Here is a 24,426-nt window from a genome sequence, read left to right on the forward strand (position 1 = left end):
ATCGAGGAGGAATTTTTGAAAAAAAGATGCCATGCCTCCAACTTGTTTGGAAGCTGTTTAGAGTACGTAGATGGCAGTATTGCTGTTGCCTGTCTGGCTTCCAGATTGGGTAGTACTCGACATCGGTCTTCTTTTCACTGCTGTTGCCTCCCTTGCGGAGGCCTGGAGAGAAGAGAGCCTGGTCGTCTGGATGGATGAGTAGTACGGAATAGTAACTCCTGGTCTTGAGTCATAAGGTTACCTGCAGATTACCCTGTTCCGTATGCTCTGTACTCCGTATGTTTGCTGTAGATACTCCTTGTGGCAGTGCCAGACGTGATGGAGACGCGCCGAGGGTCTTGTGGCAGTGCTGAGGAACGATTGAGTTGTGGCTGAATGCAACTAGGCAGCTGCGTTTCCTGCAGAACTAATTGGTCTGTAGCGTTCTAGAATAGCAGCAGGCATCGAATGCTTGCCCTTTGAGGGATCGTATGTCTTACAATGTACTCCATTGCATCTAGCCCCTACAATGAACCTGGAAGTACAGCAGTCCTGGAGACTTGCGCAAGCCATCCCGTGGGGTCTATTGATAGGGTGGCCCCCAAACAAGCCCATGATTTAGCCGCTCACCGCTCCAGGCGCGGTGCGAATCCCTTGTGACGTCGCCGACGGAACTCGCTGCAAAGGCCGGTAACAACCACCACTCGTCGGCCAGGCTTGTGCTTGTACTTTTCTCTCAACTCATGTGAGATGACATGGACACCCTTTCTGGCCTGTTTCTCTCGCGCTTGACGTCCTAAAGCTCCCAGCTTCCGAAACATCGGACATGTTTCCGTTCTTCCTTACCTCTGTACAATACGACAGGACCCCCGGAGGGTCAACGCTTCGGTCTCTTTCGCCTTCCTTTGAGCACGGCCTTTTGTTATTGCCTTCTTTACCTCTCCTGAATTCCTGCGCCTCTTCATAGTCTGGGAATGACCCCTTATCCAGCCCTTGTGCGGTAGAACTGGTGCGTCTTCATCATGCCACCTCCCGCGACGCAGACAGGTGGCCAGGCAGCGCCTCCCACCACACACCCCCGCGAGCCGGCAAAACCTTCTATCAACACAAAAAATCCTCCATCTACCAACCCCAGTGGGGTTGATTGTCAGTCGCCTCGCCACGGCCATCAGAAACTCGTATTCACCGACCCGGTCGCCCTCCGATACCTTGAAGAAGACCCGGCTGCCGTTGTGCTACATCGTCGCTTGACCTTGGTGGGATACGAAGTGTTCATTGTTGAACAATGGGCCTGTACGCGCATCCACCCTACATTCATCATCACTACCTATACGGGGGATCAATCGCACCAGGTCGTGGTGGGGGTGCTGAGCGTCCCCACGGATGAGTCTACGTGGTCCCCTCGGATGAAGATGTACTTCAGCGCAGTCACGCAATGCCAAGCGCGGAAAAAGGAGACACCATTGGGGACACTTATGGTTACCGACTTGAATGTGTTCCCATTGGCATTGACTCTCATCCCGGTACCCGACGGTGATGTCCTGAAGCACAAAGATGATTTTGTCGTCAATGAGAACCTGAAACGGTTGGGTTGCTCAGGCCGTTCCGGGTTAAAGCTACAGCCACCATCTCCTGCCACCGAAGCAAAGTTTCACCACCTTTACCGGACGAGCGAAAAGGTGCCTCTGTATCTGGCCGTCACGGAGCTTGTGAAGCAGTGCCAAATCGCTTTGATGATGTTCGGCAATCTTGCGCCAGAGTATGTGGACGGACTACTATGCGATGTCACGGAGGCAGCCATAAATGATTGGTGGACCGATACGGGAACGGACCTATTCAACATTGAACCGAGTGATAACATGATTGGTCCGATCTCTGTAGCCGCCTTGCTGGGTACGCTGATGGGGGCTCGAAACCGGCTTCATGCTTTCGGCGCTCCGGTTGGTAAGGATGCATTCGATATCTCCAGCCTCAAACGGGGCATTGGAAGCTTCCAAAAGTCGCAGAAGCTGAAACGTACCCGAAGACTGGATCGTCAGACCTTGGATCGCTTGCACCGGGCGACAGCAAAAGCCGCGAACGCAGAAGGCTGGACTGATGCTGTGAAATCCACCATGGCGGAACTCAGCGGGCATGGGGGAGAGATGGTTATGGGAATGGTCCGGGGCCGCGAAAAAGGTGGTATTGCTGATATCGAGACCCTTGATATTGATAATTTCGCACATCTGGTCACCGGTGAACGGGCAAAATGGCTGTGGAGGGGAAAGCCGCGGAAGGGTGGCATTGGCGATAATTTTGCTGGCAGTGCGCCGGCCACAGATATGGTATTTACTACCGACGATCAGGGTGGCTATCATTGGACAAGTCGAAGGCGACCCTCGCACGAAGACTTGGCGAATGATCGCATTTTGCCAGGTTTAGATCGTTCTTCGAGGCCGACGGAATCAGCAGCGTCTCTGGATGATAAGGACCAGAATCTGAGCCGGTTAGTCCGGAAAGGCGTGAGCGGGAAGGTGTCGGATGCGCGGGCAGGGTTTGGCCGGTTCAAGGATGCCGTAGGCCTTCGATCTCATCCCTCGAAACAGTCTAGGGATGGCATAGACCTGGCTGGCGACCCGTCTCATCTGCCTGCTATAGATAGCGACACGGAGTTGTCTCAGTCGAAGAAGTCCGAGGGTGGCGCTCCGACCGAACCGGACAGCGTCCATGACAATGAAGCTCCGGCTCCGAATGATGACGCGCATGCTGAGCCTCCAAGAACCATCCTACCGCAATCCCCCAACTCAAAAGCCCCGGCAATCACCGTAGAAACGGTTTCCTCCACTGCTGATTCCGAGTCATCGCGCAAGGTGTCGGTGGCTCGAGTGGAGGACGAGGTGCAGGATCTCGAGCGCTGGAGGACGCGTTCCACCGATGTCTCGGCCGACCCGGAGCAGACGTCTGAAGTTGGGATAATGTTGCTGCGTCGGCCACAGAGTTGCACTGAACTGAACTCCGAGAAGGATTCTAGACGCCTCGATAACTATTGGCCTCGCCACCTGTCCTTCAGCACTGTGGAAGAGGTGGTGCTGGGATGGGAGGGATTAGGAGGCGATGCTTTCAAAGAGACCCCCGATGCTCTCCTGGAAGACGCCATCATTCAAGAGGACATTTTGGCCTCCGACGCACGGATCTTCAGCTCACGCATCCAGGAGTTGAGTGAGCACACTGTCCCTTGGGTTGAGCGACAAGTAGCCTCGGTGGATGGTCTCAGTCAATGCTTACACGAGAGCCATGAAAAGGTCAACGCGGCCTACCTGGAACGGCTGGCGACCTTCCAACAAGTGCGAGGCCGATCAAGTGACCTGTTGACCGAAGAGCACACGCAGCTCACCGATTACATGCGACGGGTCGAGCTGATGGGCGCGAAGCTGGACTACGAGCTCCACGTCCTCGATTCCCGAGTCGAGGATGTCGAAACCAACCTCGATGAATTCGAGCGGCATGTCAACGCCATCGAAACCAGAGTGAAGCAGCTTATCCGAGGCGAGCAAGAAAAGCAGAGCAACTCCTGGTTCTCCTGGTTTGGACGGGTTACAGGATTCTCGACTGCGTGAGATTCTGTTTCCCAGAACAACCTTTGTAAATGCCCATATCATTTCTAATGTACATAATATCCGAGATAGACTTGCGCAATACGCGTTGACCGTGCAATGCAAAAGACCGAGATCCGCCTTCACTAACCGCAAGACCAGCCCAAGACCAAACAACCATGTATATCCAAACCCAAGTGATGCTCCTCCCATCTATCAGGCCCAATCACTCCAGGCCTTCCGCGCAGTCATGCCATAAACTCGAAAGAAACCATTAGGAAGAGCAGCCGTGGCAGATCTGAAACCCGAATAGATTATACACGTTGATAAGAAACCGATTAAATGAACAGCTCTCGTTTTTCGCTTTACATGCCACCCAGGCCCTGTCTGCCGGCAGCCTCACCCTGCATCTTCTCGCTGACCTTGATGTTGACCTCGAAGAACTTGGAAACGCAGCGGTCCAGGCAGACGGACTCGCCCTTGTTCAGGTCGCCTTCACGGTAGTCGTTGGGGATGCACTTCTTGGTGCAAGACTCGGTGAGACTGGATACGTTAGTCGCCGAGAAACATGATCGGAACCCGCATGGATTGCAGCAAGGTGAGCTCACCGGTTGAACATGTCGGAAACCATCTCGACCTCGGTCTCAGCGGCAGCAATCTTCTCTGCCGAGGACATCTTGGGGGGACCGCCGAAGAGGAAAGACATGATGACGATGGGTGGGTGGGATGTGGATTGAACTGATGCCTTGTTAGTCGCGACTTCAAATCGATGCCATGAATACGTACGAATAAATACTTTGAGAAAGAGATGACCGGAGAGGGTGTTGTTGTATGCGGACCTGAGGTCGGAATCGAAGCTGGCCGGCAGCTGCCGCTCCTCACCGCCTTATGATTTTTCGTCGTGCAGACGTCTTCCGCACCACTCGACCCTTTTTCTTCCTTTTCTCTTTCTCCTCCCAGTATGTGAGTGCGTAGTCTTTTCTTCTCTCCATGCAACCCATTCGCCCATTGAGGGCGTCAACGTTGAGGGTCGGAGGTCTGCTGTCTAGGTAAGCCGCATTTTGAGATAATTATGACTTTTCTGCCCTCGCATGATGAGACATACCCTTCCAAATTACAGAACCGCTGCATTGAAGCTTGGTTTTCCAAGTTATGAGTAACAAGGAAGCTTTATGTCTGCTGATTTATACTATCTCTGCATTATGCACTTTCTGAGTCGGTCGGTTTGACAGCTTGCTAATAGCATCTTCAGCACAGGACTTCCGATCCCCCGTACAAATCAGGCACATGGCCAGTTTGCTCAAGTAATCCAACACTCACACGCATCTCTGGTGCAAACCAGGCATAACACCGGTGGCGTCAGCGTCAATGGCTATCCGCGCAGAGTCTTCAAGAGGCGAGTGCAGCGGATCGAAAAAGCCGTTACCGAGCCATACCCTCGGCTTGAGTCCAGCGAGAAAACCTTGACCACTGGGGAATTCCGTTCCCGCTACTATCGTCTAGCAAATAATGAAACCCTAGAGAACCAGAAAGTCATCCTCACTGGTAGGTCCTAGCCTAGCTGGCTCTACCACATTACCACGTACTTAGATCTGTAGGTAGGGTGCGTACCTTAAGACTTATTGGGAGCAATTTGATATTCTTCGATCTTGTCCAAGGCGACGATAAAGTCCAAATCATGTGCAATCGCCGTCTCCTGGAGGATGTCCCTCCGGCGACCTTCAAGCAGTTCTACCGTCTGCTCCGCCGTGGCGATGCCTTCTGTATGTTCACCGGCCATCCCCGGTATCACACTTAGACTGAACGAAATTCTATAGCCGTAACGGGGGTTCCTACGAAGACGGATAAAGGGGAGCTCACCCTTTTGGCGAGCGAAGTGCCTCGGCTTATGTCGGCCTGTCTGCACGACATTCCGCTTGATGCCAAAGGACAGGAGAACTCGCCGTACCCCCGGCATGTCCAGTTCCTTGCGGACCAGGAAATGAAATATGTCCTCCGAGCCCGGTCGGCCATCATCCAGTACATCCGCCAGTTCTTCCTGGACCGGGCGTTCATGGAAGTCAACACTCCTATCATCGAAGCGGTTGCCGGCGGCGCCATTGCGCGTCCATTCCATACCACAGCCACCGAGTTTCCCGATCGTCAATTGTCGTTACGGATTGCGCCAGAACTTTGGTTGAAGCGCCTGGTGATCGGAGGCTTCGACCGGGTATTCGAGATTGGGCCTTCGTTCCGCAATGAAGGTGAAGACTTCAACGAAGTGCCTGTAGCTAGCGTACTGACAGCTTGACAGGCCTCGACAAGACCCACAACCCCGAGTTCACCACCTGCGAATTCTACCAGGCCTATGCCAACTTGGAGGATCTCATGTCCACTACCGAACAGTTGCTTGGAGGACTGGCGGACCATATTCGTGAACTTCACGAAAATTCCCCCTATACGGAGAAAGACTCCTTGACGCCGTTCTGCCAATATGACTTTTCTGGGCCATTCCGCCGAATTGACTTCATCCCCGCGATTGAAAAGGAAATCCAGGGCAAGCTCCCAGACCTCACGTCCCCGACTGCCTTGGAGGAGGTGATCGAGATCTTCCGTGACATCGAACACCCTCTCCCCGACAAAGTCACTCTCCCGCGACTGCTGGATGAGCTCTGCAGCATCTACGTTGAACCGCAGTGCATCAACCCGACCTTCATCGTCAACCCGCCCGAGTGCCTGTCCCCGCTGTCCAAGACGTTCGTCCATCCCACCACCGGCCAGCGCGTCGCGGCCCGCGGCGAGCTCTTTATCGACGGACGTGAGATGGTGAACACCTACGAGGAGGAGAACTCGCCGTTCGAGCAGCGTCGTAAATTCGAGGATCAGGTACGATACAGCAAAGCGGCCAGTGAGTCGGAAAAGATCGACGAGAGCTACCTGGAGGCGCTGGAATGGGGTCTCCCTCCTACCGGTGGCTGGGGATGTGGTATCGACCGTCTCTGCATGCTGTTCACGGGCAAGACCCGAATCGGAGACATCCTGCCATTTGGCAATCTGCGGAGAGTGAGCTCCCCCACGATTGCGATGCCTATCAATCAGGCCATTGAAGACGAGGAAGATTGGCCTGAGTGACCGGGCATCTGGCTCGACACGTTGACGCGTCTTGCGCGGCTCTCCCATTGGTCCGTGACGGAAGTGGATTTTCGCGATCTTGCAGTTAGAATTGTATGAGTTGTACATTCACTGCAGCGCTGGATGGCTGGTTGGACTAGATATAGTGGTCCGAGTGATGCAGCTTGGCTGCCTGTACATTATCATGATTAGTTACCAATACACACCTCTTATTGTACATACCAACCTACTCCGTATGTAACAATCTCAGCATCCTACTCCAGCATCTTCATATATCACTTCCATTCGGCCGATCATCCGATACGCTTCTCCGATAAGACCGCGATAAGCAGAGTGAAGGTTGATCGGAGCGGGCCGAGACATCCCACCTGAGCGTCAGTGATATAACAATCTTTTCCCCTCCTCTCATCTCCTCCACGATCCCACCAACCACCCCACAAAGAACATCATGGGTCTCGACGATATTCCTGTGGCGCAAGCCGTGACCGTGAGCTTGCAAGAGCTGATCGACGGTGAGCATACCCACATACAAACCTCATCCCATCCAACACCCAAAAAAAAATAGAATTTTTCTATATACTAACGCAAAACTTCAGGAACAATCTCCCCCTCCACCCTAACCGAAGCCTTCGGCCCCTCCTCCCTCGGAATCATCCTCGTCAAGGATCTCCCTCCTACCTTTCCTTCTCTCCGCGCCCAAGTCCTCTCCAACGCATCGTACCTCGCCTCTCTTCCTGACGCAGAACTCGGTACCCCTCCTCCCCTCCTCCCCCCCATCCCAATAACCCCATAACCACACCACCAACCAAGAAAACCAACACTTAAATAGAATCTTTAACCTCCCCCGCCTCAAAATACCTCATCGGCTGGTCCCTCGGCAAAGAAACCCTCCGGGACGGCCACTTCGACACCCACAAAGGCTCGTACTATCTGAACTGCGCCTTTTACAATAACAACACCTCCACCACCCATACCTCCTCCTCCGACGCTCTACTCAACGACACCTTCCCCGAATACACCACCCCCAACATCTGGCCCAGCGAATCCTCCCTCCCCACATTCAAATCCAGTTTCGAGGATCTCTGCACAGTGATTATCGATACCGCGGCGTTAGTAGCCCGCGCTTGTGATCGCTTCGCGGTGGAACATGTAGATGGGTATGAGCGGGGTTATTTGGAAAGAGTGGTGAGGGGGAGTGTTACGACGAAGGCGAGGTTGTTGCATTATTTTCCTACCTCTACCACCACCACCACCTCCTCCTCCACCTCCACTTCTTCTCCCTCCGAGGGGACAGAACCCAACGAGGGAACGAAAGAGGAAGAAGAAGGCGAAGATGACGACGACGACGACTGGTGCGCCACGCACCTCGACCACGGCTGCCTAACAGGCCTCACGTCCGCAATGTACATCGACGAAGCCGCGCACCCGCCCCACAGTACCACCAACAGAACCATCCCCCTCCCCGAGCTACACACCAGCCCCGATCCCAAAGCCGGATTATACATCCGGTCGCGAACGGGCACCATCGTCAAGGTGAATATTCCGAAGGATTGTTTGGCGTTTCAGACGGGGGAGGCGTTGCAGCTTATCACGAGGGGGCAGTTTCGAGCGGTGCCGCATTTTGTGAAGGGGGCGAAGGGGGTTGGGAGGATTGCGAGGAATACGTTGGCGGTTTTTACCCAGCCGAATTTGGGGGAGGAGGTGCAGAAGGGGGTTACTTTTGGGGATTTTGCGAGGGGGGTGGTGGAGAGGACTTATTGATTTGATGTATGGTGTACTCTGGTTTGTGGTATAGGGAGAGGTGGGTTTTGTGTATAGGAGGAATATGGCTTTGCAATGTGGGTATTTGAATAATACATGGATTACGGCAGGCTCAACTATCCCGTCGGGCCCGTTTGCTTTGTGGTTCCTGGTCTGGCAGATAGTCGCCCTCCTCTGTCTCCTCTGTCCCGCCTCGTAATTGTTCAATGTGCAGCGTGAAATCCTCTTCTTCCGTTTCCTCATCATCGTCTCCGAGGGACAGTCGACTGGTCCCCTCCTCCGCAGAGCTCACCGGGTTGCTCATGTCCGTGGCGCCCAGCCCCATGCTAACCAGCTTGCTGAGCTTGCCGACCTTGGCAAAGTTGAGCCGGGACTTGGCCGACGGCCGTCCAATATCGCCAGGGACCTTGGCCTGCTGGAGATCCGACGGTCTGGCCGTGCCGTCCAGCACTCGGAGGTTCGCCTGCCACATCTTGACGTTGCGCGCATCACTGTAGTGGCCGACGTCTTCGCCGTTGAGCGAATCGATGGCCAGCGTCTGGGTGCGAAAGTCTCCCCAGAACCACGTTCGGCCTCCGGGGATCCGCTCATCAGCTTGGCGCGAGTATGCTCGTCCGCTTGCCACTCCGTGGTGATCATACCCCAGTTCGAGGGACCCGAACATGAGCTGCAGGGCGTCTGGCTCGTAGAGTCGGCCAAGAATCATATCCTGCGATATATCCACCGTGGCCCCGGGGTGGACGGGGTACCACTCACCGTACCCGTTCATACCCACCGTATGGAATGCGTCGACGACCTCGTCCGGGGTTAAGGGTTTGGGCTGTAGATGACTGCTGGCTAGGGTGACACGTCGGTGACTGGTGGTGTAGACCTTCCCTCGGATGCGCACCTGGTATGTCTCGGCCAGATGTTTGGACTTGATATCATCGTCGCATTGTTTCAGTTCCAGTCGAATCTCTTCGATGACCATGACGTCGGTGACCGGTCTGGTCTCATGGGGATGTTCATTGTTGCCGGCGGGCTTCAAGCGGACCGCATCCCCAACGACCAAAAGCTCCGCGCCCAGGAAGATTCCCCGGCAATAGATCGATGCATCAGGCCAGGTGCCTTTGAAGTAGTACTTATCCAGGAGGCTGAATGACGACATGATCGTCATGGCGTATTCGACAGACGGATGCAGCCCCTCTCGAGGGATATTCTGCAGGAAGTGCTCGAAGGCGCCGAACGGTTTGATCGACTTCAAGTATACGTACTTGTAGTGCAGGGAATAGCTCTTGTCGGGACTGTGCGGGTCAGGGAAGGTTTCCACCCGGAATCCCGAATAATTGATACTCCGTATTTTCGAAGATGTCGCGACAATGTCCTGGAAGATGGTATCTTCCTCGGGAACCTGGCTAATGATCCCTGCTCGCCATTCAGGAGTCCCCAGCCACCGCTTCTCGCTGGGGGAATATATCTGGACTCCACTGTGCTCCGGGTTCCACGCTAGTTCACCTTCAAAATCTGGAGTCCAGAGCACGACTTCTCCCGCACGGGGCAGGAAAGACGGTTGCATGTCTAACTTCTGCAGGTGTTCATCGAGAGCCGTCCGTTCTGCTCGCCAGTCCATACTTGCCGGTTCGGTGATGTCCAGCTCCAGTGAGCCCTTCTGTTTGAGCTGTAGAACTGCGCTCTTGAACACGTCTGGGGTCCCTTCGTTATCCGTTGTAGGACATGTAGTGAAACCAGAGGGCCTCCCCGGAGGTCTACCCGGCCTGCCTGGGGGTCTGCCTGGTGGCCTTCCCGGGGGTCTTCCAGGCGGCCTTCCCGGTGGTCTCCCGGGTGGTCTTCCAGGCGGTCTGCCAGGTGGTCTGCCAGGTGGCTTACTGGAGCCTGATCCAGGTGGTCTTGCAGGCGGTCGACCAGGTCTCCCTGGCAGCCTTCCAGGCCCTCGCCGTACTGAGCCATCCTCCACTGACGGGTTTTAGCGTAGTCTGACGTTTGGGTTCGTTGAGACAAACCTCCTTGACGCTTGGCCAGCTTCACGCATAATTCACAGGTGCAGGGCTCTTCGCCCCCTGTCATCAGATAGTAGAAATGTGGAAAGAACTGTTTCGTGGAATTAAAAACCAGGTTCACAGGATGGCCATAGATTAAACGGTCACGCTGGTAGAGTCAGATGATGATACCCAAGTGTAGGGCTTGTAACCTACAATTTCGGGGTTCGCCTGACGCGGCCTGTCAAAGAGAGCATAACCATCGGGCAGACGGTCGAGAATGTAGTTCACCCCTAATGAAGTCAGTGGGTGAAACAAACGGAACTATTACTTCAGATGTTGGTGGGCTTGTGGCAACACGATGCGTACAGAACAAAGGCAATAGAAGAAAGGAAGTATTGAAATCGTATCTGCAGCAGACAGGCTTCTCCAAGTTTCTTGTCTGCCTTAATATCCTTTTTTTCCCTCTTTAAGAAGAAGCGGTTGTTGCTGATCTCCATAAGTGATGGCGAGCAGACATCAACCGGCCCAGCGCACCCCAACTGTTACAAGGAGCATAGCATTAAATCACACCACAAGCTTCAGGAAAACTTTCACAAAAGACAACTCCAATCAGCAGCAAAAAGAGAAGAAAAATCAACATACCTCGCTGATAAGCCCCCGTCTCTTGCAACCACAGTTTAGCCAGCTTCACTCTGGCCCGTTTATCGCTCGCCGGCCTGTTGCCCGCCTCTTCGGTGGGCCAGCTGGACTCGGTACCATCACTGAAGGATTGATTAATTGCAATGACGAGCCGGTTGCCCTCATCTGAAGAGGACAAGTCTTCTATCATTTCAGACATAATTAAAGGATTTATTTCGGGGGTTTTTTTTTCTCGTGCTCTTTTGGTTTGGGAGCAGTAGAATTAAAGTAGGATGTGAAAATTGAATGAAAATGAAATGAGGTGGTTATCTTGCCAGGAGAATCCACATCATGGGGGTTGGAAGTAATACGGGGAAACGCTAAAGTGCAAAGGAGATTAACACAAGTAGTCAACGGTAGAAATGAAGGCGAGCAAAGAAAGGAGCGTGCAGCTGGCGAGGAGTAGATCGTGCCTGGCACGGGCGAGTGGCAGGTTCCGTGCTGTTGCCGTGGTGGTGGTCATGTGACCCTACGAGGGCGTGCAGAAGGCACGCTGCGATGCACTTACGCATGGCAATAAGGAAGGATATATTGCTATCATTAGAGACGCAGGTCCCAGTTTATCTTCGAAAATATGTTGGGAAGTGAAAACGTCAACAGCCACCTGCTGGGTAGGAAACCCTACCGCGGGCCATATCACTCCTCAACTGCCTGTCCAGCTTCAGATACCGCCTCATAGGGCGGTGGAGCAAGCTCGCCCTCTTCAATCCAGACCTTGCGCAGCTCGTCCTCAATCTCCTCTCGCCGTCGCTTCCACTCTTCGACCTTGTCAAGCCGCTTGCGTATCTCCTGCAGCTCCTTCTCCACGCCCAGCTTCTCCTTCGCCGTACCAATCCTCTCAAACTCCCATTGTTCGCCTTCGTCTCCAATGTTAATGCTGAGGTTGTAGGTGTGGTACTTCTTCAGGGACGCGCGCGTGGAAATCGTGATCAAGGTGATTCCTCGCTCCTTTGCCCGCTGGTACAGTAGGCCCTCGACGTCGGATGAGACCGCAGAGGTTCCTTCATCAAGGAAGGCGTACCGAGGCTCGTGGTAATAGATGCGTGCCAGGGCCATGCGCTGCTTCTCTCCACCGCTCAGCACATCTTTCCACTCCTTGCGACAATCCCATCCGCCCTCGCGCCCAGGGAGGTAGCCCAAATGAGCGTCATCCAAGACCTCCTGCAGAGCAGCGTCGGTTATCCCAGCCTCGTGCATATCGACTGCGGTGTGAGGGTAGATGACTTGATCACGCAGAGTACCCACGCTAAGATACGGCCGTTGGGGAAGGAACATGATGCCGTCAGGCCCAAACCCTCTTGGGCGACTGACCAAGCCGCGGTACACTGGCCACAACCCAGAAACAACCCGCGCAATAGCCGACTTGCCTACTCCATTCGGTCCGGAGATCAGGAGGTGGTCCCCAGAGTGCACGACAAATGACAGCGATTCGAGCAGTTCATCGCCACCACGGGGATAGAGTGAAGGGGCGACAACAGGGACTTGCTCCAGACGCACACCGTCAAAGCCATTGTGGATGGTTCCTTGTACATCCGCAAGCGAGTAAAGCTCGGCATGGGAGTTGCGCGGGGGGTAGTAAGCATTCGCATGGACTCTGTGAAGCGTAGAGATCAAGCTGTAGACTCGAGACGTATAACCGGCCAGCTCCGAAATATCCTTGATGCTATACATCATCCGGCCACCGGCGTCGGCCAAGGACAGCATCAAGCGCTTGTTCGTGATGAACTCCTTCATGCGATCCCGTTCTCGACCAGTTTCTTTGGGCAAATCGACCAGCTCCATACCCCCACCCAAGCCACCCCAGGCCGGAAGGAAGATTGGCAGAGACGTGATGAGGTAGCCAAACGCTGACCAAGCATACTTCAGGATAACATCTTCGAGCATGTTATAGCGGATCTTGAGACTGTAGATGCCCTCCATCCAGCGTTGAAGATCTTTGAAGCTCCTCGCTAGGAAAACTCGTTCGATGTCTGCACCGCCATAGAAAGAGATTTCTTCGGCATTGGCAAGTAAGCGAGCGTGTAGACCTCGGAAGTCGCCCTCCTTCTTGCCCTCAACGGCCTTGAGCTTCCCGAAGGGTGGTGAGAGCTTCCTCAGAACTGCTGCTGTACTGAAGTAGCCCGTGAGGATACCCGTCAGGGCCAAAGGCCCAAGGGAACGGTACAGTTGATAATTGAAGACGAACAGGTCCACCATAGGCTTCCCCATGGAGGAATAGAGTGCAGCAGCTGCAGAACAGAAGAGGGTAAGATCCTGGGTAATGAACTGGTCCGGCCCTTGGCCAACACTGCCATCCAGATTCATCAACTTGTAGTAATTGTTATCGCTGGTGAGATAAAGATCATGGATATACCTCGTCAGTCGGGTCCGGAAAGCAATAGACACCTTCGACTGGAGGAACTTGATCATGGCGTTGGTGTAGGAAGCAAGTGTACCAATCCCGCACCATTTGATAATGCCCCAGGTAAAAGCACGCCCTTTACCAGAGACGAGGTCCCTCACAATCTCGCCATCGAGGCGTGCGATCAATAGCGATAGGTATGTCCGCAATAGCAAGAAAAGTCCATGACCCATCAGCAATCCAGTCTCTTTACTGCCCCATCTCGGCACCATAATACTTCCAAGGCTGAGAAACTGGTGGAGAAACGCCAGATTCAGGCCTGGTTTTGTGGTTGGCGGCGGGATCTGATTGACCGACTCTCCATCGCCTACACGGGCGGCGGCAGGCGGGTTCAAGAATAACCGCCGGTGCGCTTCGAAAGTCGTTTGTTTGGTGGGGTAGATCTTGACCTTGGAGGTCATAGAATCCTTATAGGGCACATATATGGTGCGAGTTCCATCTTTGCCTCGAATCCCAGAATTTCGACGCAACAAGCGACTTCCCCGTGCACGTTCTTTGGCCCTCTCATGAAACCATTTGTAGCCTCCATACCCGGAGCTCAAGATCGATAGAATCAGGGCAAGGGTGGCGATGATTTTGGTTGTTTTGGATGAACGTTTTATCCGGGAACGAAAGAGGCCGGCATAGTAGTTGAACAGAGCAACGAGAGGATCCTCTCGGGGTCGAAGCGTTGATTGAACGGCCATCGTGCCTCGTCTAATATACACTCTCTTTCAGCAAAATTCGTGTTCTCCGTATTGCACAGTGCCGTCGCGGCAGCTGACATCCTTAGGCCACGCTGTCGAAGGCCATGAGAAACGATTGCAGGGATGACGCGCGTATCCCTATGGGTTGCGAGTTGAAGTTGGATCGAACGTGAAGAGGAGAAGTAATAGCAATAAAAAGGTCTGTTATCAAATGCTAGCTGACAGCTCACTCAGCAGGTCACATTCTGGGTGAAGCTGGCAAGGTCGATGCTGGAGCGATTGCGAGTTGACGCATGTGAAGACCTCGGGCCAAAATGCGGAGGGGCGGAGGCACATCTCACGTGCGGAGTCCCCAGATCATTAAGTCAAGATCTGTTCCAAGGATGGAGCATTTAATAAACTTTTGCTATCAGCTACTTTTGAAGCCCAGAATAGGAGTAGCATCCAGGAAAAGCGATGTTTGGGCTAGTCGTCTTAGGACGCCCAGGTGTCCAGGGACCCATTGACATCATGAGTGCGGTTGAGGTCGGGGTTCGATGGACTCTCGGTATTAAATACACGATCTCAATACGGAACATTCTGATCGCGAAGACATCAACGATGTTGCCTGGAAGCGCCCAACTTCCTAAACCGACCAAGACCCCTGCAACTCGATAGCACACTAATTTCGAGCTCCAAGTACTATTACGACTCGCGCGGTTAGCTATCGAGTACAATGGTGGCATCCAATCCCAAGTGGAGAAGGGTCCTGGTCATTAACACGGTGGATAGATTGTGTACTTTTGGCTGTTCCTGGTTATATCTACGACGACGATATCGGGCATTTTACCGGCTGGTGATGGTATGACTGCCTGTGGCATCATCCGATAGAAAGTACAGTCGGGACACGATGGATCGATCTGATGTAGGCCTGTTAAGCTTCAATAGGCGGGTAGGTTCCGGTAAGACACAGGAGTTCTTTAAATATCGCACGAGGCCTTGCTCCTCAACTGAGGTCAGTGCAGATGCCGTAAGACCTTACTAAAAGCATCGCATCTCAGGTACTGCACGCGAAGAAGGCCCTGTGATCAGATATTTCCGGATGGGGTTCGGGTTTGATGTGAACTTTCTGGGTTCAAACCAGTCACCGTAGAAGGGTCTTGTCCATGGGCTGGCTACAGAGTTAAGACAAGAATAGCATCCCAAGACGCTGAAGCTCTCACTTAATGCGGGGTCGCGGTAGGACAATACCAAGAGTGGAGAGAGCATGGAGATCTAGTAATACCACGTAATTACCGACGCCTTTCTAATCACCGTCAATCTGTCGACGATAAACCGAACCCGTCTTAACATACCTCTTTGAAACAGAGGTTGACAATCGCTTTGACTTCATGGCAAGATGAGCTACTCCGTAGAATGCGCCACTCTCCCTGTGTCACAATTTAACCCCACAGATATCTAACTGAAGGACATTGGAATGTTTCACGCCGACGGAAATGCTGCGTCCTTGTGGTTGTTGCTTAGCTCTTCCTGCAAATGATGGATGGCTGCAGATGCTCTTTCTCGGACGGGAATAGGATCGTCTTGATGCAGACCGTTATTGCCTCAAAGGCAGGGTAATACGACCGGAAATCACGGGGCGTTAATACCTACAGTATCTAGGTATGTGTGCAGGTATGCAAGTATGAGTACGGAGGCAGCAGAGGACCTCGGTCTCTGCCGCGCAGGAAGATCGACCCTCCCTGAGTCCCTAGACGACTGCACGGACCTATGCTTGTTAGACAGCATCCGATTGCAGGTGATCCTAAGTAAGTAGATGCATGAAGTCCGCCCCGGGCGCATCATCCGCCAGCCATGGTGATGGACTAACGACCAGACATGCTAGGTTTGAATGGGGGCTTTGCCAGTAAAGCAGGGAAGATACCTAGATACCTAGTACTAGCAGCGCAAGTCCGCAACAGGTCACTGGTGGGAGATAGCCAATGATAAGACTGATTATAAGAATAGGATCGGCCCAATCAACGACCGCCCGAGAGGGACTGAACTACTACTGAAGTTGACGATAGGTAGGCTGTCGCTATGCGGAGCCGTAAGGCACACGGGGTTTAGGCCGAAGCCTGGAAAGAAGAAGAAGCGAATAAGACCGAGTGCTGTCGGGGTGGAGGTGCCGGGCCAGCATCTCAATTCTCAAGACGAAGACATACCACCAAGTCAGTAATGATCACCCACAATAGCCGTAAGTTATTCCTGGTCTTACCTCCTTTCGTACTAAGGTTGCCCGCATGGCTGAATAGAGAGCCGTCACCTGGAACTTTTTCAGGGTTTGGAAGGTGAAATGATTGCAGTTCTCCATGATTGCTTTGATCATGAGGAATGACACGCTGCAGGTTCAATGTAGGTGGTGCAACCAGGACTGATCCGGCTCGCAGACAAACATGGATAACCACCGAGGCAAGTGCTACGAAGTAGGTATAGAATAAGAAAATCGAGGGGGGGGTAAATTAAAGAGAGGAGCAAATACGCATCACGACGACACATTCTCTAGCCAGGCTATTAAAGTGCCCGATATACCCAGGCTGCCCCCGATTCGCCCTGGAAGCGCCCACGGAAAGAACGCGAACAAGATCCCTGCGCCAAGAAGCTTGGAATATATGCGCTACGGGTCATGGAGGACGATGAATAGTAAATACTCTGTATTGAGAGCGGAAGTGCCATCCTCGGATTGGAGTTTGAATCATGGGTAAATGAGTAATACCAAATGGATCATTCAAGGCAGGTCTCTCCGGATGACTCGAGTCGAACCACCACCTCCACCACCACCACCTGGGCGTGGATGCATGAATTACAGAGTACTCCGTACATCAGTACGGAACAAGTACTAGTGGAGGACTGGAGATAGGTAAGTAAGGCATGTCTGCTCTGTATGCAATCAACCCAGCATACTTCCAGAGGCTGCTTCTATCCTTGTCGTGCACATGTCTGACTATGTATGTATGTACGTGGTCAACCTCACATGGTTCCTCATGGTTGCCTCTTGACATTCCCACTTCTCTGGTCTCGGGCAAAGTTCAAGGTACGGGGCATCTCCCGTCAAATCAGCCCCAAGCCTGCTGGAGGGAACGGAACTTGCTCCAATTACTGGACCGGCCAGTAGGCGTCCGAGTGTGTCTGGCCCCAATTCTGCAGCCCTGCATCTTTTGGTCCAGACCAGACTTGGCCTGTGTTCTTCCGTACTTGCCTTCTTTTTTTTTTTTTTTTTTTTTTTTACCTCCTTTCCTCGATCCGTAATTTCTCTTGCGTTCTCCATTACCCCTTGCCCCCCCGTTCCTTTGAGGCACACCCGCCCCGAGTGGCCCATCAACGTCGCTACTGGTTAATTAAGGTCATCACTTCCAGTAAAGTCCGCGCGCGCAGGCACGGCGGTAGTAATTTTAATTTGATTATCACGCCTACTATAATAATCGATTATTATTATTCGTATTATTATTATTACTATCATCTTCCCCCCCTCCCCTCCCTTCTCCTCTTTCTCCCCCCCCCCCTTTCCCCTTCCTGTTCCTCTTAAACCGGTTAGCCGCCAGTCCAGGAGCTAAGGACAAGCCACTCTGCTACTAGAGGCCTGGCACCATCATCACCCGGCTTTGCTGGACGACTCCAGAGGACCGTCGATACCGTCGACTTCTGTGCTCCCCTGGTGCTCGTCTTGACTGTTGTAGACGCCATCGGCTTGTCCTTCTGACTGGACTCTTGCCTGTCGACTAAGCGAAAGGGACGAACCCACAGTACAAGAAACCGATCCCCAACCGCCGATCCGATTCCTGTCGGAGCCCTTTTTAGAGTGTCTTTTCACCTTAAGTTCCCTCCCGCTGGCCAGCAACCCGTCAGCCCCAGTGCCAGTGCAACAATCGATCCATACCCTAAATCGTTTACGTTACTACTGCTCACTACCACCTCTCTTACCTTGCCTTGCTGGCGACTGTTGCTACTACCATCCTTACCTCCACTTCTCTTCGTACCACTTTAAGAGAGCTGCACCCTGGCTCGACCACGTGATCCCCTGCTCCGACAGCCTGCGCGTCCACGCTCGAACCCTTTACTGCGATCATCCCCCGACCCCGTCCCCGATCGTGCCGGTCGCATATGCTTTTATGCCCGTTTGCCGTCAGGATTCCTGGACATTGGAGGGAGGACTGATAAGATTTCCTCATAGCAACGAGACTTAGTGCTGCGCACTAGCCTCCTTCAAGGCGGTGGTCCGGGACCCAGAGAGAAAGAAAGCTAAGCAACTTACTGGTACGACCTTGCTTCTTAGTAACCGGCCTCCATCCCATCCCATCCATCCATCCAGTACGGGTGAGAGCCAGGAGGCGTGACTGCACTCTTCTCTTCCTTGCCCGCCCACCTCCACTCCCCCCCCCCTTCTCGGCGGTAACCCTGGTGGTCATTCTCCCCGACCCTCCATCGTCTCGCCACCCTCCTTCCCTCCGGTTTTTGTCCTTGTCGTCCCCGTGAACCTCGCTCTGCTACCCTCAATGCTCGGAGGGAGCTTAGAGCGAGATTCCTCACCTTCAAATTCCAAGGCGGCCACCGCAGAAGCGCCCATGCCTATCGCGACGAGCCACCCCGATTCCAGTAAGTTTTCCAGCCCATTTCTGGCTTCGCGATAAATTCTCCGATGCGCTTGGCTTGCTCCCGAGAATCCTCACTGATCGCGTCTTGGTTAGATCCTGAATCGTCGCCTCAGGACCAGCCCGCTAGCACCGATGCGTCGCCTCCGTCCACCCATCTAGAGCCCTCCAATGCGGTTCAGGAGTCCGTCGCACCGGCTCAAGGCTCCGCCGGCGACTCGGCAGCCACCGCGGCGGATGCACCGAAGAAACAACACACGCTGTTGCCCATCCCGTCGCGTGCATCGTTGAAGGCGGACCGACAATCCACGCTGGACAAGAGCCAGGACACCGCTCACGATGACTCCGAGAATACTCTTCGCGGTTCCAAAAGAAGCATATTCAAGGGTCGGAGGGACCGGAGCAGAGGCAGCAGTATGAGGTCGCGTCGGCAGAACCAGGAGGGGGCGAGTTTGGAGGAAGACAAGGCTGCCAGTCCAGACCTGCGTGATCCGGCCAAGCCTGAACGGAGGAACAAGGTCTCGTACCGGCTGTTCGCCTTCTTGAGTTGCTGTTCCTCGACCAGCGATGATCCGGAAGATCCTGCCATCCCAGCGAAGAGGACTTCGAGACGGCCATCGGTCCCAAGCCCGCAGCCCGCTCCGGAAAAGACGGACGCCACGGCTGGGGATTCGAGCACCGCGGAATCCAAGGATCCGAGCTACTACCGGGACGAGAAACCCAACATGACCGTGACCTCGAACCAGTCCATGTCCCAGGTGGATGAAGAGCGCACTGTGACCACGCCCGACCAAGGCTCGCAGCTCGACGGCACAGCAGTACCTTCTGGCTCACCGGAGCCCGGCCATGAGCCATCTTTGGCGCAGGACAATGCCGACTCTCAGGGATCTGGGGTCGGTCAGAGTACTCAACCTGCCGCCACACCCGCTGAAAGTGCGGTTACCAGCAAAACGGATGATTTCGTCCAGAGGACGGAAGATCCAACCCCCCCAACGCCGACGGAGAAGTCTCCAGATGCTGTGGGGACCGACGAATTGCCCAAGCCACCATCGTCGGAGACTAGCTATGAGGATGAGAAGTATACTTCACATGATGAGGAGGCCACGGTGCTACCCGCCGAATTACCTCCTCTGATGGCTCCATCCGGGAATCACGCAGACACAATATTACATGATATGCAGCAACAATTCCTCTTGCCGCCGCCTCTTCCTCATCTTCGAGACCGGAAGTGCTTGGTGCTCGACCTGGATGAGACGCTAGTTCACAGTAGCTTCAAGGTCCGGGTCCTCTCCTTTCCACCAACCATACCAGCTGACACGGTCGCTCTAGGTTCTCGAACGTGCAGACTTTACCATTCCGGTGGAAATCGAGGGCCAATACCATAACATCTATGTGATCAAACGACCTGGCGTCGATCAATTCATGAAGAGGGTCGGCGAATTATATGAGGTGGTTGTATTTACCGCTTCGGTGTCCAAGGTAAGTTGCCTCCGGCCGTTGCTTTGACGGTCGCTGATGATTTACAGTATGGGGATCCCCTCTTGGATCAACTGGACATTCACAACGTGGTTCACCACCGACTGTTCCGGGATAGTTGTTATAACCACCAAGGCAACTATGTCAAGGTCAGTGCCTACCCGTGGACATTCCTTGTGGATACTGACATCTAGTAGGATCTCTCTCAAGTGGGTCGCGACCTGCGCGACACGATCATCATCGATAATTCCCCGACTTCCTATATATTCCACCCTCAACATGCGATACCCATCAGCAGCTGGTTCTCTGACGCTCACGATAACGAGCTTCTTGATCTGATTCCTGTTCTCGAAGACCTTGCCGGGGCACAAGTGAAAGACGTCAGTCTGGTTCTCGACATTGCATTGTAATGCCTGTAACTCTACTTGTCTGGCATTTGCATCACAGCATGCTTCTTCATTTGCGGGTCCAGTTGGTTGAAAGAAGAGTCTGATTTTTGAGGCAACTGCAGCCAGGCCATCCTGAGGATAGATCAGTCTTCTCAGGCTTCGAGGCCTGCGAAGTTGCACGGTGAAGATGTGTTATCCTTTTGCCTTTTTCCCTATTCCCTTGTTCATTGCAATATTCGAGCACCGGCCATGTTCCTTGTGCTCCCAGCGAGCCGATACCTGATTACCCCCCCTGTCTTGTTTCCTAGTGTTTTGACGTTCTTCTCTTCTTGATGCATCCTGCAGGCGTCCGTCTTGGTCATCAGCCAAAATTTCGCTGGTCTCATGTATACGCTCTCATTTACATTCCCTCTTTTCTTTCATCTGTCTTTTCTTCATCCCCATTTTGTGCTCTTTTGACTAACCGCAGCCCGTGAGAGGCTCGACTGCCGTCCTGGTTATTTCCTTTCTCCTTGTGACCCAAAACCGCGTTTTTGTCTTTGTGCACCATGATCTGCTTTTTGGTGACCCTCGCGTGTGGCATCTTGATATATGTCTCCAAGCGCCTGTCGCTGCTTCTGGTACACGCATAGTTTCTCCTCGATCCCGGATTGGCGACGGGGACTTTGCAATGTATATGTACTGGTTGGCGTACGTGCTGTACATAAAAGCGTCCGCCTCCATCAGCTGTCCCGTGTTTGAGTAGTTTGATTGAACATTTGACGAGACTATCCATACTTCGTTATAACCGTAGAAATGACGTAGCGAATGACTAGGTCGATAAAACGCAGGTGGGCATGATCGCAGCCATATAGAGTCGATCGCATGGCCTGGACGGGATCAGGCGGACAAAACCGCCGCAGTCAGCTTCAAATCCTGCAACCATCGCCTCCCACCACCCCTGCCCAGCAAATTCCCGAATTTCCTCCCTTTCTCCCGGCGCAGGCCTACTTCATTACTGGTGTTCCCCTGACAATCCGCGACTTGAGCCTCCAGCACCGCTCTTGGCATCGTCATACCTCCGAATTGCTCCCGGCCTCACCACCACCAAATCAATACCTCATCACCCACCCACCACGATTTCCTCTCCTCTCCACCCACCCCACCCCTAACACCCCTGACAACATCGCCACCATGAAGGATAAGAACGGTTGGGATGGAAAGCTCCGCGTCGAGCCTAAAGCCATCATTACGAATCCAGAAGCTCTGGAAGATCCGGATTACTCGGACTCGGATGCGCCGCCGGTGGAGGAGATTCAGGCTGATGAGGGTGGGTTATTTCTTGGGGGGATAAGGGCTAGGACGCGTTGAACTGGGACTGATCTGGTTTGCGATGTGCAGATTTATTAGAAGATGAGGATCCGAATGCAGAGGTATTACGGTTTGACGCGTTGATGGTGACGTTTCTATTGGATGCTAATATAGGTGATGGTGCTAGGAAATCGACCTCGTTCATTGTCGCATAGGGTCTATCCCTGCGTTACGGTTGGAGAGATTTTCCAAGGTGCAGGTATTACCTCCCCTCCCATCCCCCACCTCCCACTATCACAGTGAAGCTTGATGCGAATACATACTAATAATAGTGACGTGACGACAATAGAAAATATGCCTCCGACAGAACCAAATCTCACGAATCGAATTCCCCACGACCGTCGCCAAATCATTAACGGAACTGGATCTCTACGACAACCTGATCTCGCATGTCAAGGGCCTCGATGAGTTTGAGAACCTGACGAGCTTGGATCTGAGTTTCAATAAGATTAAGCATATCAAGAATATCGCGCATTTGATCAAGTTGACGGATTTGTACTTTGTGCAGAATAAGATCTCGAGGATAGAGGGCGTGGAGACGTTTACGGCGTTGAGGAATTTGGAGTTGGGGGCGAATCGGATTCGGGTGCGTTGATCTTAGTGTGGGGAGATTGGTGGTTTGGAGGTGAGCTGACTGGTGTGTAGGAGATTGAAAATCTGGATCAGTTGAAGGCGCTGGAGGAGCTGTGGTTGGGGAAGAACAAGATTACGGAGTTGAAGGTATGTCGTGTCTTGTGGGTGATGGTGATGGTGATGGTTGACTGACGGTGATAGAACCTCGATGGTCTCTCCAACCTGCGCATTCTATCTATCCAGTCGAACCGTCTTACGAGTATCACTGGCTTGTCGAACTTGAAGAATCTGGAGGAACTCTACGTCTCTCATAATGCGATCACCGATCTCAGTGGACTCGAGGAGAACACGTCGCTACGCGTGCTGGACTTTTCCAACAACCAGGTTTCCAAGCTGGAGCATCTGGAGCATCTGAAGAACCTGGAGGAACTGTGGGCGTCCAACAACCAGCTCTCGAGCTTCGATGAGGTGGAGCGTCAACTCCGGGACAAGGAGAAGCTACAGACGGTGTACTTTGAGGGCAACCCATTGCAGATGAAGGCGCCGGCTCTGTATCGGAATAAGGTGCGGTTGGCGATACCGCATATTATGCAAGTCGATGCGAGTGAGTACCTGCTTTGACATACCTGGTGAAATCGCACTAACGAGCGCAGCGTATATCCGGGTGACCTAGATGCAACGACAGGACCAGCAGCTAGCGCTGATCTTCATGTCATCGATAGCACTTACCTACTTTTAGAATTACGATATACGAGTGATGTAGCGTATTACCCCCATCCAATATCCAATAGTATACATCAACTCCATACCCAAATCCTTCATGAATTCATAACCTCCTTCCTCTCCCCTCCTACCTCTCCCTCTCCTTCCGCCCCCTCCCCTATCGTCTCCCCATCCCCATCTACCCTCTCCTTCTCCTTCTCCCCCAACCCAAACCGATACAACCCCATCAAACTCTTCCCCCCAAACCTCCAAACATCACGATCCAAATTCCGCTTCACCCGCTCCGGCACCTGCGTCTTCCGCCCCATCGGCCCATCCGCCAAATAATCCAACGGGATGCCCGTCTTCACGAGGTCCTCGTACATGTGACTCGTCTTGTCCACGTAGAAGAATGTATGGTAGGGGTTGCGTGTCATTGCGGATGCGTGGTTGTGGCGGGAGGGTTGGATGGTGCAGGTTAGGGTGTTTTTCTCTGCTTCTATTTCTGGGGGAATGGGGGGGTGTGGTTGGGTGAGTGGTGTATGTGGTGCTGTGTGTGATTGTTTGTGTGATGATGATTGCGATTGTGATTGCGAATGTGTATGTGGATGTGTATGCAAAGAATGTACCCTCTCCCCGACACCAGGAACAGCAACAGGACTAGAGATAGGAATCTGTATCCTCAACGGCGACGCCTCCACCGCGGCCGTCGCCGCCGCCACAGACTCAAAAATGGCGATCGTATTCTCGGCCGATTTGGGCGATTTATTCGATGGGTCGTACTATTCCTCCCCCCGTTACCATTAGCATCTCATCACATACCCATCCAGTAAATCAAACAAATCCGGTAAGAGGGGGGTAAGGAGGGAAAGGAGGGAGGGTATGGGATACCTTTAAATTGCGAAACGTCACGACTTCACCGAATTTTTGGAGCGCAGCGAGAATGAGTTTGCTTTCGGTGAGGGAGCGGGGCGCGGGGGTGGTTTTGATGTGGATGCATTTTGGGAGGGGGGGCATGTTCTTTATTCCTTTGGGTTAGGATTGATGGATAATTGTTGGTGGGGATGGGGTTGGGTGTGCATTGTATGTTGGGGAGAGAGTGGAGGGAGAGAGGTGTGTAGGTAGTAGATGATGATGGGAGAAATGTTGGTTATCGGATCGC

The 24,426-nt window shown here is 53.2% G+C and overlaps 7 protein-coding genes across 7 annotated transcripts; 4 read left to right on the plus strand and 3 right to left on the minus strand.

Moving 5' to 3' along the window:
* Positions 1-509: 509 nt before the first annotated feature.
* Positions 510-3,738, plus strand: BO80DRAFT_425608 (putative Sin3 complex subunit (Stb2)). Its single transcript, XM_025719558.1, has one exon. The coding sequence runs from the start codon at positions 1,002-1,004 to the stop codon at positions 3,573-3,575; it is 2,574 nt and encodes an 857-aa protein (XP_025574770.1). The 5' UTR covers positions 510-1,001; the 3' UTR covers positions 3,576-3,738.
* Positions 3,489-4,381, minus strand: BO80DRAFT_425609 (Tim10/DDP family zinc finger protein). Its single transcript, XM_025719559.1, has 3 exons — positions 4,338-4,381; positions 4,160-4,289; positions 3,489-4,094 (listed from the first exon to the last, which is right to left on the minus strand). Exons 2-3 carry the CDS (start codon positions 4,255-4,257, stop codon positions 3,917-3,919), a joined length of 276 nt encoding a protein of 91 aa, XP_025574771.1. The 5' UTR covers positions 4,258-4,289; positions 4,338-4,381; the 3' UTR covers positions 3,489-3,916.
* A 133-nt stretch (positions 4,382-4,514) lies between these two features.
* On the plus strand, positions 4,515-6,862 carry BO80DRAFT_425610 (putative lysyl-tRNA synthetase). The gene is made up of 5 exons (XM_025719560.1): positions 4,515-4,600; positions 4,804-5,096; positions 5,150-5,314; positions 5,369-5,794; positions 5,845-6,862. Exons 1-5 carry the CDS (start codon positions 4,542-4,544, stop codon positions 6,660-6,662), a joined length of 1,761 nt encoding a protein of 586 aa, XP_025574772.1. The 5' UTR covers positions 4,515-4,541; the 3' UTR covers positions 6,663-6,862.
* Positions 6,863-7,051: 189 nt separating this feature from the next.
* Positions 7,052-8,565, plus strand: BO80DRAFT_465272 (uncharacterized protein). Its single transcript, XM_025722705.1, has 3 exons — positions 7,052-7,174; positions 7,259-7,411; positions 7,492-8,565. The coding sequence occupies exons 1-3, from the start codon at positions 7,111-7,113 to the stop codon at positions 8,421-8,423; spliced, it is 1,149 nt and encodes a 382-aa protein (XP_025574773.1). The 5' UTR covers positions 7,052-7,110; the 3' UTR covers positions 8,424-8,565.
* pxa1 (putative peroxisomal ABC transporter (PXA1)) lies at positions 8,536-14,664 on the minus strand (the record flags this gene model as incomplete). The annotated part of the gene is made up of 6 exons (XM_025717832.1): positions 11,721-14,664; positions 11,045-11,280; positions 10,616-10,692; positions 10,173-10,376; positions 9,814-10,095; positions 8,536-9,660 (listed from the first exon to the last, which is right to left on the minus strand). The coding sequence occupies exons 1-6, from the start codon at positions 14,165-14,167 to the stop codon at positions 8,536-8,538; spliced, it is 4,371 nt and encodes a 1,456-aa protein (XP_025574774.1). The 5' UTR covers positions 14,168-14,664.
* Positions 14,665-18,678: 4,014 nt separating this feature from the next.
* On the plus strand, positions 18,679-23,183 carry psrA (putative general stress response phosphoprotein phosphatase Psr1/2; the record flags this gene model as incomplete). The annotated part of the gene is made up of 10 exons (XM_025715801.1): positions 18,679-18,778; positions 18,871-20,051; positions 20,104-20,253; positions 20,301-20,403; positions 20,461-20,630; positions 21,675-21,948; positions 22,020-22,051; positions 22,279-22,575; positions 22,635-22,709; positions 22,764-23,183. 10 exons carry the CDS (start codon positions 18,679-18,681, stop codon positions 23,181-23,183), a joined length of 2,802 nt encoding a protein of 933 aa, XP_025574775.1.
* A 197-nt stretch (positions 23,184-23,380) lies between these two features.
* On the minus strand, positions 23,381-24,384 carry BO80DRAFT_408121 (uncharacterized protein; the record flags this gene model as incomplete). The annotated part of the gene is made up of 2 exons (XM_025717833.1): positions 24,156-24,384; positions 23,381-24,046 (listed from the first exon to the last, which is right to left on the minus strand). The coding sequence occupies exons 1-2, from the start codon at positions 24,279-24,281 to the stop codon at positions 23,381-23,383; spliced, it is 792 nt and encodes a 263-aa protein (XP_025574776.1). The 5' UTR covers positions 24,282-24,384.
* Positions 24,385-24,426: the final 42 nt, after the last annotated feature.

Source organism: Aspergillus ibericus (assembly GCF_003184845.1).
Source record: "Aspergillus ibericus CBS 121593 unplaced genomic scaffold BO80scaffold_22, whole genome shotgun sequence".
Taxonomy (NCBI): domain Eukaryota; kingdom Fungi; phylum Ascomycota; class Eurotiomycetes; order Eurotiales; family Aspergillaceae; genus Aspergillus; species Aspergillus ibericus.